Genomic DNA, 13,283 nt, shown 5'->3' on the forward strand with positions numbered 1-13,283 from the left:
TTTCAGCTTGAGAAGAGGAAGGAAGTCTTGTGGATGCATGGTGGCGATGGTTGTACAAGGGCGTGAAGAGATTTTATGCCCCTGAGCTGTCACTTAGTGGTTAAGATGGCCGTTTATGTAATGTGTATTTTATCGTGGGTGGGGAGGGGAAGAAAAGAATGGAGTAGAAGTCAGTTCTCTCGGTTCCTAAGAGGCCAGCAGGCAGCCCACCGCTGATTTTGTGTGTACCTGTTAAAAAGCCGTTGTACTCGCCCCTCCCCTTGCTCCTCTCCCTCGTGCTCACCCCTCCCCTGCTTCTCTCTCTTATACTCACCCCTCCCCTTGCTCCTCTCCCGTAGGCACAGACTGCGATGGCACAGTTTCCAGAGCTCCCATCGGCCAAGCTTAAACTCTGTATCGCTGCAGATTAACTGCCAGTCTGTGGCCCAGATGAACCTGCTGCAGAAGTACTCGCTCCTAAAGTTAACCGCCCTGCTAGAGAAGTACACGCCTTCGAATAAGCATGGTTTTAGCTGGTAAGAGTTTACTGTGCTCGGTCAACTAATTGGAAATGTTTTGGGGCAGCTCCCTGAAGCTGAAGGTATCCATCCTCTATGAATGCCTTTCGACTATCATCCACATGTAATCCCTGCATTCTTGAGGCCACATCTGATACTGCTCAAGCCAGTGTAACTTTGGGGACTAAGCAGCGGGATTGGTGGAGGGAGATTCAGTGCCTGGAGTGACAAATGGCCAGTTGATGGAGTGAGAATGCGTGGCTGTTCCATCACACTGTACAGGCCCCTCCTTCCTGTGTTAGAAAGAGCCCCCCGTGGGTAAATAGATGTACTGATCAGATCATGTTATGGAAGGAAGGAAAGAAAAACGTTCAGGTCATAGGATGTTGAGACCAACTGTGAAATGCTTACTGTACAGTTCGGGCCTCCTTACCTTCTCCAGGTATGTTTTTAGAAATCATTTTTGATGGAAATATTTGAAGCATCACTCAAAAATCTCCCTGTGCTAAAAAATTTAGGTTATGTTTCTTTCTAACAAAGACACTTCAACAGTGAATAATAAACATAAGGAATTCACTGCTCTAAGATACTACAGACTAAATACACACGAAGGTAAAATCCCTCAGATGAACTGTTCATGATTACTTTTAAAACTGCGGCCCTCCGTGTGTATCACGTGAGATGGACATCGTTAGGCTGGATGGGCCACGGATGTGACCCACTGTGTGTGTATCTTAATTTTTCTGCTAGCAGTGCAAAGCAGAGAACTATCTCTAGATTGACATCCAAGTGCATTTCACAGTGTCAGCTGGGTATCCTTAAGCCTTTTCCCTAATCTGAGTGTTTATCATCTGGATTCACTGCTTTGTATAAAAACAGAGAAGCAGCCCATGTCCTCAGTAGCGCTCTGGAGCAAACCAGAGGGGCCGAGGTACGTCAGCAAAGCAGCAGAACTGTTGTTTCTCTCTCCAGCCCCCCGTCTCCTCAGGACTTGTAGTGAGTTTAGCTTCAGCATCAAAGCACCTCCCGTTCAAAGGCTGTTATTATGTGAGCCTTGCTAAATACAGAAGTTGTTTGTTCTGAATGACAGAAATAAGTATTGACCGGTTTATCCCCGCATGCTTCAGATTCTCAGTGGAGATCGTAATGTGTTCTTTGCACATTCCGCCGCTGGCTTTTTTCCCCCGACAAAGCAAGTATTATGCACACTTATGGCCATGATACCATAAACTTACTGTATGGAAATACAAATTTGGCTCTACGCTTTAGTTTTACCTTTCGTGGGGCTATAAACAGTAACGTGCCGTGGCTGTTGGCGAGCGCTCAGAAGTCAAAGCAGTCTGTCTTCTGCAGTGTTCCTCTGTGCGTAGAGTCATATTTTCCCTGCTGGCTATTTAAAAGTGCATATTTTACATTCTCGGTTCTGAGTTGCCCACCCCCCCTTCCCACCAAACCCTCAAGAATCTGAAAGTCCGTAATACTTCTTGAGTTCTGGTCAGTTTTTCCAGTGAGTCAAAACCAAATGTAAAAGCCTCGCATTGTGGGATCCATGGAATAGGGAGAAATTCTACACAAGGTTCTTTTCCTGTTCGGCCTTGCCCTTTCTTGTCCCGTTTAGAGAGGTCACTTGTAGAGCTGAAATTTCTGCTTGACAGCATTAAATGCATGACATCGGTTTCCTGTTGCTCCATGTACTTCTGGGGCTGGACCTGGTTTCAGGACTCCAGGGAGCCTGGGGTAGGCTCACAAAACCTTCATTGTTCTTTTCCATCTTCCTTTAGAAACCTAAAGATGTTATATTCTCCAGGGTCATCTGCAGGAGAATTTATTTTGACTTCGGGTCATTAGCTTGGCCCCCACTGTTGAGCTCTGGAATTGGTTCTCATTATGTTGGACCAACATCACATATTTGCTATTTTCTCCTCCGGCATTACATGATCCTTTTTATACCCTAAATACTTTGTATCTCATCAAGAACTTAGAAATGATTCTTGCCCATTTACAGGACAAATGGGAACGTGTTTTTCAAATTCTGTCATGAAGCTCCTAAATTAGGGCCTTGAATGTTCTTTTCTGTTCGTGTGCCTTCCTGTGCCGCCATTTTGTAAGGAAGCCCATCAGCTCCCTTAAGGATATAAACCCAGTTCTCAGAGTTAATAGTGGGAGAAGAATCCCCAGTGGAGAAAATGTTACTGGGCCTCAGAGCCCCAACTCTTAGAAGATCCAGAATAGCACTGTCCCGTGAAACTGTCTGTGATGGTGGAAATGTGCTGTATTTGCTCAGACGGCAGCTACCGGTTACAGATGGCTAGTGAGCACTTGAACTGCGGCTAATACAACTGAGGAACTAAATTTGTCATTTTATTTAATTTAAATAGCCACCTTAGTAGCACGGATACAAAGCTCACAGGGTTTACCTGCAAAAGATGGATTAAGGGTCTACAGACAAATAAACATAACCCCCCCCCACCTGCTCTTTAAATAGGGCTGTGCCCAAGTTCATGAAAAGGATCAAGGTTCCAGACTATAAGGACCGGAATGTGTTCGGGGTCCCTCTGACGGTCAATGTGCAGCGCACAGGACAGCCCCTGCCCCAGAGCATTCAGCAGGCCATGCGCTACCTCCGCAACCACTGTTTGGATCAGGTGAGAACTGCCTCGTGCAGGCCCCGCTGAATCATGGGACCTCAGATGCATGCTTCTTTTTTATAGTTTTGTAGTGAAAATGCTGCTTCTGTCTTGCCATTTAATGTTTTTCTTCCAACAGGTTGGGCTCTTCAGAAAGTCGGGTGTCAAGTCCCGGATTCAGGCTCTGCGCCAGATGAATGAAAGTGCCATAGATTGTGTCAGCTATGAGGGACAGTCTGCTTATGATGTAGCAGACATGTTGAAGCAGTATTTTCGAGACCTTCCTGAGCCACTAATGACGAACAAACTCTCGGAAACCTTTCTACAGATCTACCAGTGTAAGTGTTCTTTGATCTTAACGCCGTTGGCCTTGGGGAAAAGTGGGACCACCTGAAACCTTGGCTTCCTTTGATGCCATTCTTTTAGAGCCACATGATGACCTTCCTGGAAACACATGTCATCAACTTCTTTCTTCCTTTTCTCCTTGTTTGTGGAATAGGTTTCTGTGTACCTGTTGAATAATGCAGAAATAAATTTCCCTTATCGTCATTCTCTAATTACTGAAGCAATTACACATTTTTACATTGTGATCCGGGAGCTCATTCCTTCATTCGTTTCTAGAACAGTCTTCCCTTAGATGCTTAAAAGAGCAGGTACCAAGATATTTCAGTTGACTCTCATCTCTCCAGCAGGGCCTGCTGTGTTTAAAACGTCACAGGTGTCTGTGTGGTTTATCTTGCTGGAAAGTGAATAAATAATCTTTTTCTGTTATTCATCTCCACTTCTGCCAGAAATACTTGGGAAAACAATACCCATGCCCTTCTCACTTTTAAGTAAAGCTTAAAGCAAACAGTTGTCTAAATTAATGGTCAAGATCAGGATTATGGCTTTTATGGCCCCGTGTTTTTCTTGGCTCCGTGTGGTGTTACAGCCATGTAATATAGAAGCAGCTTCTCTCCGTGCTCAAATTGTCTCCAGCCTGGCGCGCTGGACCTCATCTTATGAGAAATGGAGCTGGTCTGGATTATTTCATTATTTGTTTCATCCTTTCAGATTTTCTGAAAACACAGGTCACATTTTCCCCACCAAGGTATTTGTTATGTGTTGTAACCATGGAGCCGTTAATCGGTTTGTCCTACGGAGCTGCACTTGACTGACTTGATTTTTCCACCACATGCCTCTTAAAAGGCAGATTTGCCGAGTAAAGGAGACCTGAAGGTTGAGCCCCACATTTCCTACATGTATGTCATTTTCCTGGTTTTATTTCTCAGGCATATATTTTTGTAATAGCCTCTCAGTATGCTTTCTAAAACTTAAAAACATTACTAGTAAAAATAATCTGTTTCAACTGACTCTTTTAGCAGCTTGCTTTCTCCATTTTACGAATGAGCCGATCAGTTCTAGTTATGGAAGGTCCCCAAAGATACTGGACCCTTTGTATAAAGGCCAAGAAAGAATTTATCCCCTTGTACATGTCTTCAATAAGGTTTTTCACTGAAACTACACAAAAGTATAACTGTGTGTTGTGTTTTCAGTAATCGAGAATGGTAAACTGGGGAGTTCCAAAAAAAAAATACTTAGAAAAGAAAAGCTATTCCAAAAACCAAAAGAACAGGCATCATATCTGGAGCTGAACTCTGAGGTGGACTTAGGATATTGGCATTGTGGGTGTTGAAAATTTTTTAACTCCTCCACAGGCAGGAAATACTTGAGGGCAGTGACGCTGGTGGCCGTCCCTAATTTCTTCCATATTAACCTCAAGTACACTTTCTGCAAGCGCTTGTTCAGGACTGGGCCGAGGTCATTGGTGCTGGTGTTTGCTTTGGGACGTTTCCTTGCAATGCGCGTGGAAAAGCACCGAGCTGATGGGGGAAATGCCTGTGTTATACAGGTGTGCCCAAGGACCAGCGCCTCCAGGCGATCAAGGCCGCCATTATGCTCCTGCCTGATGAGAACCGGGAGGTTCTACAGACGCTCCTTTATTTCTTGAGCGATGTCACGGCCGCCGTCAAAGAAAACCAGATGACCCCCACCAACCTGGCTGTGTGCCTAGCGCCCTCCCTTTTCCACCTCAACACCCTGAAGAGAGAGAATTCTTCTCCAAGGTACGGGTCAGACGAGATATGCACGCACATGCTCTGTTCTTCCAACAAACGCAACCTACCTTTCCTTCTCAGTTGTCCCTGGGTTTTCATTGGTTTCACACTCGAGTCAAGCACAAAGGAGTTTGGCCTCCATCCTTCACGGTCCCCTTACTTCCCTCCTTTCTTCTCAGCCCTGGGGGCGTAACTTTCCAGACAGGCTAGTGACAACCAGGCTTTGAGAGCAATTTGGATGTGTGCTTCGTTATGGCAAGTGTTTTCCCTGAACCCCCCCCCCCCCAGTGCCCTCTGTGACGTTGCCATCAAACTTTCTGCCAGCAAAGGATCATGAGGATTTGCTGACCTAAAAAACTGGATGGGGATAAGGCCCTTGCTGCCTTGACTTCTGCAGAGTCAACAAAGCCAAGCCCCCAGCCTGTGCTGCAAGTTGTAAGGTAGTCAGCTGGATCTGTCAGAACTAAGGATAGCATTGAGCCTCAAAGCTAGACCTGGCCTAGGCCAATTGTGTGCAGAGTTTCTCGTTAGATGTATACAAGCTGGGAGTGGCCATAGAAGAAGTCAGAGAATCTGGAAAATCACTAACAAAGGCTGATATTTGCTCAGCACTTACTCTGACCCAACCACAGGACTACACCCTTGACATTCATTCTTTCATTTAATCCTTGTAAGGATCCTAAGAGGTGAAGATACTGGCAGGGCCTATTTTAACATGAGGACAGTGAGACTTCAGGGAGGGTCAGTTTAATAGTTTAATAGGTAACTTGCCCACATCTGAAGGGGAAATGGCAGAGCCAGTTGAAGCTTCTTACTGGTGTGAGTATTTCACGTACGGGCCTCACAGCAGAGTAGGTGAGAAAGGAGTCCCCGACTGGACACAATCCCAAATGTGAAACCCATCCAGCTGACCCTTCTCCTCAGCTCTAAAGGTGCTTGACACATATTCCTTAGCTACAGGTACAGCCTGGTTCTACTAGTTGAAGTGAGCTTTGCTTCTGAAAGCCATATAGTACAGTATCTTTTTATCTGGTTCTCACGTGGACTGACGCATTCCATCTTCAATAGGATAGGGAACTGGAGATGAGCAGGAGAGAGAGATCAGATAAGATTAAGACAAAATCTCTAGGAAACAATAGATTGTCCCCTTACCTTCAGAAGGGGATTTTATTTATTTAAACCATAAAGAATGGTGACACCATTTACTGCAACATCCAGTGCCTCCCATCTATGCACCCCTGCAAGCTGCCTTTCTTCTCCCCACCACCACCTAGAGACCTTCTGGGCTGTCCTATTTAAACGGGAACCTGTTTAACGTGATGGTTTTAAATAGCCTGGATCTCACTGAAAACCGCCCCTTTCATGTTTTTGTTTTGTTTTGTTTGGTTTTTTGGGTTTTGTGTGTGTGTGTGTGTGTGTGTGTGTGTGTGTGTGTGCTCGGCTGATAAAACTGAGGAATTTTTGTGACCAAAGTGAAGCTCTCCCGAACCTCTTAAGAACAGATAGGCTCCAGTAAAATAGTTTTTTTTTTCTCTCCTCTGGGTTTCCTGGAATAACACATTAATTAAAAACATATAAATATTTGAGTCTTCCCCCTCCCTTCTTTCTTCTGCCTAGGGTGATGCAAAGGAAACAAAGCTTGGGTAAACCAGATCAGAAGGATTTGAATGAAAACCTCGCTGCCACGCAGGGGCTGGCCCATATGATTGCCGAGTGCAAGAAGCTCTTCCAGGTGAGGCGTCAGGGGGTTTGGCGCCCGGTTGAGGAGAACTCAAATAGTTAGGACCAGGTCGTGGGCACCATGCTTGCTCACATCTTTACACAGCTGGAGATTATATACATGGCTGGAGAAGGTCTTTTTTGTTTCTTTTATAAAAAGATCTTATTTTATAACATATAAGCTCATTAGAGCTAATGTGTTTAATGAAATTCGCCTATCTCCATACCCCTTTACTTAAGAAGCAAAAGCAACACATTTTTGAATTAAGTTCTGTATCTGAGAGGCAAGCCCTGGGTTAGTCATTTACCCTCTACTGTGACTTCCCAAAGCGCAAGAATACCTCACGTGAGAATAGGCTTTTTGGACACCTTCAGGAAGGTGATCTGTTCGTATCCTCACTACTCACGATAGCACGTGAGGTCAGCAGGGCCACCGTCCGTCTGCTGGAAAGAGAGTAGTGGGGGCGCCTGCACCTCCCTGAGAACCCAGTCCGCGGCTCCTGCACTGCCGCTTTCTCTGCTGGGCAACAGGAACAGTACAGGCAGACTCACCTCCTTTTTGTCCCTTGCACCCACCACAGGTTCCCGAGGAAATGAGTCGATGTCGGAATTCCTACACAGAACAGGAGCTGAAGCCCCTCACTCTAGAAGCACTGGGACGCCTGCGTAACGACGAGTCGGCTGACTACCAGCACTTCCTCCAGGACTGTGTGGATAGCCTGTTTAAAGAAGTCAAGGAGAAGTTTAAAGGCTGGGTCAGCTACTCCACATCAGAGCAGGCTGAACTGTCCTATAAGAAAGTAAGTCTTGTCCCCACTGTCAGCCAGTTGGGTTCCAGTGGTCAGGATTCAGGTTCATCAGAGATGAGACCTTGTGGCCGTGTTAACACGGCTGTCTGTGGGAATCTGTCACCCACTCCCTCCCTTGTAGATCTGGGCAGCCAGGTGATTCAGTTCCCCAGGTAAGAGTGGAAGAGTCCAGCAAGGAATAATAAATACACTTGTCAGAGGAATCCGACCATCTAATGAAATCTTCTGGGGCCACAGAATCACACTAGAGTCCCCTGGAATGTTTTACTAGTGGTATTGGGCTTTAAGGTGTTTTATGACATGATCAGATTTTTCCATAATTTGCTCAGAATCCCCTTGCACTGTCCTCTGTTCTCAGCCACTTTTCTCTTGGCCCTTTAATGAGTGGAGAGTACTTGGGGGAGAAATTAACTTGTTAGGACTAAAAGCCCCTTGAAGACAGAGGCATCTTGTATGGTTCAGCATGCCAGGCCCGTGATAGTATTTCTTGGTCCTGTCTCTACCACCTTGAGAAGAAATAAACAGTGGGAGTGTCTGGATGGCCATGGAGGCTTTAGAATGGGTATATAAATCATCTGATTTTATTGCACTGACTCTAATATAGGCCCCAAAAGAACAGATGTTAATAATTTTGACTGGAAAATTAGTCTAAGGCCAGGCTTTCTGGCCTGCTCTTGAATATACTTGGGAACACCAGCATATAGATAGTAATTAGCCCCTAAACACATGACCATAAATAGAGCTGGCAGTTTGCCTTCAAAGTGTAGGTGTGTGTGAATTGTAGCACTGAAAAATGCATCCTCTTTTCAGGTGAGCGAAGGACCGCCTCTGAGGCTTTGGAGGTCAACCATCGAAATCCCTGCTATGCCTGAGGAGATCTTAAAGCGCCTACTTAAAGAGCAGCACCTCTGGGATGTAGACCTGTTGGATTCAAAAGTGATTGAAATCCTAGACAGCCAAACTGAAATTTACCAGTATGTCCAAAACAGTATGGCGCCCCACCCTGCCCGGGACTACGTTGTTTTGAGGTGAGAGTTTCCAAAATGATTACTGTGGCAAGAATGAGCCTGGTGTCACTGAATATGATAAGATGGTACAATTATGTAAAACGGAAGGTGTGGAACGATTGCAAATATGGGAAATGTATCTGTATGCATTCCAACAGTGTGTTCATCGCTGAAAATGGTTGGAACACTTTTGGAGCTGAACTCAGAATTAGAGGCACATTCAGTTGAATATGCTCATTGGTAGCAGATTCTTGCCCCTTTAAGGATGGATTTTCTCACTAGAAACAGCAAGTGAATGCATAAGCCAGGAAATAACATTTAAGTCCCAAGTACACTGTGGTTAAAGCTGAATTATATGTAATTCATAAATTCTCTGGAGACATGATTGAAAGAGGAATTCCAGAAATCTTTGACGAAATGTCCCGTCATTAGTCCAGAGCTTTCCAATAGAGCAACCCTGATCTGGATGTCCACGTACAAATCCATTTGTGAAATGTAAAAATGGCTTTCATTCACACTTCAAATTGGTTCTCTTTCAAAGAATTGACATGTGAATACATACTCACTGTAGTGACGCTGCACAGAGTTACTCATTCAAGAGCTCTCGCACAATAGTTCAAAGGATACCGTCTCCAGGACTGGGTCACACAGCGTAGCCACTGACCCTGCCCCTTAGCTTCTGAGAGTGGGGCCCCATTTTAAACTTGGCTTCCAGAAAATTCCATCTTTTTTACTCTGATTTTGTTTCTGCAGAACATGGAGGACTAATTTACCTAAGGGGGCATGTGCCCTTTTACTCACCTCTGTGGATCACGACCGGGCACCTGTGGTGGGGGTGAGAGTCAATGTGCTCCTGTCCAGGTATCTGATCGAACCCTGCGGGTCAGGGAAATCCAAACTCACCTACATGTGCAGAGCCGACTTAAGGTACGTTCTGATTCTAATTTCTGACACGGTGAGGGTCATGAAGGAGATGAGACTTTTTGTCTGACACAGAGAATGGCTTAAATGAACACGTCGTTGTGTCTTGTCTGTTCCCTAAAGAGCAGCTTTTGTAAAGTAACACCTTCGTGTTTCTTGGTGTTTGGGGGATGGCTTCCTGATTTCAATCCCTTAGAGAATGTGGTACTAAAGCAACACGAATACTCTGGTTCTGACATGAATTTAAAGCCACAGGAAATGAGAGTTTGAAGTAGCAGGCAGGTGATTCTCATTTTACATCCAAAGATATTTGAATATATGACATACCCTTTTAGGAATTAATTCGGCCTGTACTCTGTGCCATTGGTGAATGTGTGTTCCTATTAGAAAATTTGTGAAATTCAGCAATACAGACAAAAACATGAACCTCTAAAAAACTTTTCAAAGTGGTCAAATTCTCATTTGAAGTCTTTACATCTCAGTACCTTTTCAACTGTCTGTGTGACTGCAATCTGTTTTTGTTCTATATGCTAAAACTTTTCCCAAACAATGCCACTCAATATCTGTACTCAGTATGTTGTTCCTTGAGAAACTGCTGGTTCCAGAGGTGTAACAGATGTGCCAGGAGATTATCTTGGAATACGATCTTTACTTACAAGGTTTCTGGATCAAGAAATGGAAATGTATTCCGAATTCCCTCCAGCTTATTTCAGTGTTTTCCAGTTTGAAGACTCCATGTGCTTTTCCTTCCCATTATAGGGGCCACATGCCGGAGTGGTACACAAAATCTTTCGGACATTTGTGTGCAGCTGAAGTTGTGAAGATCCGAGACTCTTTCAATAATCAGAACACTGAAACCAAAGACCCCAAATCTAGGTGATTACTGAAGCCAAGCGACTGCGTCCGCCATCTGGATAGTTGTTTCTAGAATTCTTGCCAGTCCTTGGAAGAATGCGTTCTGAGTCTAATCTGAAACAAAGCAAACGACAAGTTGGAGTGTAGGAATTGACTTTTCGTGATTTAAGACATTTTCAAAGCTGCTTCCTGTTTGTTTAAGGTCTAGAGTACAGACCTTGACTGGAATATGTAAGACTGTGCAAAAAAAAAAAAAAAAAAAAAAAGTATTCTTATCCAAACTGCTTCTGAGAAGCAAAACTATAAATACATCACGAAAAATAGTGAAGATACTTCATTCTCTTGTGATTCTGGCGTATGTGTACCTATGTCATTTTATTCGCGGCGTGCTGAGGGACTGGCGTATCCACTGGAATAGTTGGTACTCTCTGACATGTTTCTCACTGAGATGAGCAAAGAAAGGTTTGCACAGAGGAGTGTGTGTATGTGTGTTTGTCGCTGGTCGAATGGCACAGATGTATACGTTGGAACACAGTGTCTGGCACACTGAGATGCCTCCCAGGAGGATACCGATGCGTCAGGTTCAGTTTAACCTGGAATATCTGACTGCCCGTGGATCCATCCAGAAAGGGAACCCCAAAACCCTTGCCCACTTGTTTTTTTTCCAAGTCATTAAGCACATTCCTTTTTTTTTACCAACCTCCTCTTCCCTTAAAGTAATTGTAGTAGCTTGATTCCGCTGTCCCGTCTCAAACACAGTAAGTCTTCAGATCTGATTGCAAATAGTGATGGACTTTTTACCCAGGATCGATCAGGTCAGGGAAGAAACTCCGTCCCACCCCACCCCCTCCCCCACCCTTACTAGCTCCAGAGCACAGTTTTATTGTGTGTTTTTGTTTGTTTTTTAAGTCGAGATGTAACGACTGAACGCTCTAACATCTCCTCAGTCGAGCCCCAGAACTTTTTACCTGCTGGAATTTTTTGCATTTTCATGTTTCGAACCCAAACTCTTGAAGACATACTGAAAACATAGGAAACTACGTCTGTCCCAAGGAAATCCCTGTAAATTTAAACCAAGGTATTAAAATTTAACAACAGGCGTGGATTCTGGTTATTCATAGCGCTTCTGAAAGCTGCACATACTTAGTAATTGGATCTGTCCTTTTCAGCAAATAGGTTTTCTGGTTTTGTGACTTTTTTTTTTTTTTCCCTCGGCTTTGTTTTCCCTACGTTTCTTTTTCTTCTCCTTTATAATGATGCCCCTGGAATGTATGTTAGCGGTAAATGAAAATAGCTATCATAGAAAGAAAACCCAAAAAAAATGCCAGCACCGTTTTTTGGAAGGGTGGTCTTTATACAGGTTTTACCGTAACCATGAAGATTGACTCATGAGACAGTATTAGTGACTTTATTTTGTATGGATCAAAAGTGAATAATGTATGAATGAGAGTTGTAAGAAGGAGTTTTATTTTGTTATAACATATTATAGTTACCATTGTCAGTGTTATTTCAAAGGTTCTTTGAAGAATTTGCAGCGGGGGAAGATTAGAGTTTTAAAATTGGAGTATTTTGGATATCAGTGTTCCTCATGAAGATATACTTGTATATGCAATTTTAATAGCTTTCAGATTTGTAAGATTGTATGTTGTATATACCATTCTATTAAGATAAAGAAACATGTCCACATGTCCACTGTGCTTTCAAACCTAGATAAAGCATGACAAAAATTATTATTTAAAATATACTTGTATTTATACCTCAGATATTCTTTTGGGTTTTGTACCTCAATGCTTTTTTTTTTCCTGATGTAAATACACTTTACCTGAATACAGTCTAAGTAAAAAAAAAAAAATAAAAGAAGAGGTTTATAACTTGCTCTATATCTGTACAGAATATAATCCATAAGTGCACTATTAAATGTTTAAAGTAAGGGAAAGGTCTGGCCTGCTTTCCTTTGTATCACATCTCACTCCTACCCTTAGAACCACAGATTGCAAAGCATATCATCCTGGCATCAGCCAAAATGAAAATCAGATTTGCTGAAGGAAAAATAGGACTGCAAATAATTTCAAGGCCAAACTGCAACTGAGCCACTCACTAACAAACAGGAAACCCTAGTGAAGGTTCAGGAAGCATGGAGATGCTGTCCTCACAAAGGTCGTTTGGAAAGGATGCTGAGAAAGTTCTAAGAATAAGGAACCAGGAAGAGTAAGATGCTCATATAAGCAAAGCCAAGGTCACCGTTTAATTCCACAAAAGGTCTCTTTCCCACTGTTCAGCTTTCCTGTGGAAAGGATTCCTTAACATATTTGACAACAGGAGAATTCAGAGGATGTGAATGTTCCAAGAACTCTGTGTAAGTCACCTAAAGTGATACTGCCACAACTTACTAATTGTGACTCATCACCTAGATTGTAAGCTCTTTGAGGGCAGGGCTCTCCTCCACATCTTTATAACCCCCTACAGCAGCTTTCAGCGTTTTGTACTTGTAGGCACCTAATAAATTTATTATTTGCTAAATGGAACTGGTTGAATTAGCTTCTGTCATTTGAAAAGGAAGAGAATCTAGGATGCCGACTAAGCCCTCGCTTTGGTTCATCACTGCCCATTTTGAGATTGTACAGAGTGGACATTCTGGGATCCACCTAATGGGATCTTAAAGTATAAACTGGTGAAGACGTGCGGAGACCCTATATAGGGGCTGTGGACGCTGATGGTAAATTGAAGAGTTCTTTGTGATGCAATTTTAATC

General features: G+C 43.5%; 1 protein-coding gene across 11 annotated transcripts in view; it reads left to right on the top strand.

Annotated features, from left to right (window-relative positions):
- The window catches only part of DLC1 (DLC1 Rho GTPase activating protein), a 563,102-nt gene extending 550,046 nt beyond the window's left edge, over nucleotides 1–13,056 (top strand). For all 11 annotated transcript variants that reach the window (XM_040490111.1, XM_040490112.1, XM_040490109.1 and 8 more), the window contains 9 exons: nucleotides 339–515; nucleotides 2,983–3,142; nucleotides 3,264–3,462; nucleotides 5,016–5,229; nucleotides 6,838–6,952; nucleotides 7,521–7,739; nucleotides 8,559–8,776; nucleotides 9,509–9,682; nucleotides 10,436–13,056. In XM_040490111.1, the coding sequence (XP_040346045.1) occupies nucleotides 339–515; nucleotides 2,983–3,142; nucleotides 3,264–3,462; nucleotides 5,016–5,229; nucleotides 6,838–6,952; nucleotides 7,521–7,739; nucleotides 8,559–8,776; nucleotides 9,509–9,682; nucleotides 10,436–10,556 (1,597 nt within the window). In that variant the 3' untranslated portion in view covers nucleotides 10,557–13,056. The remainder of the gene's footprint in view (nucleotides 1–338; nucleotides 516–2,982; nucleotides 3,143–3,263; nucleotides 3,463–5,015; nucleotides 5,230–6,837; nucleotides 6,953–7,520; nucleotides 7,740–8,558; nucleotides 8,777–9,508; nucleotides 9,683–10,435) is intronic.
- Nucleotides 13,057–13,283: the final 227 nt, after the last annotated feature.

This window comes from Herpailurus yagouaroundi, unplaced genomic scaffold (assembly GCF_014898765.1).
Source record: "Herpailurus yagouaroundi ecotype Mexico unplaced genomic scaffold, PumYag 181, whole genome shotgun sequence".
In the NCBI taxonomy this organism is placed as follows: domain Eukaryota; kingdom Metazoa; phylum Chordata; class Mammalia; order Carnivora; family Felidae; genus Herpailurus; species Herpailurus yagouaroundi.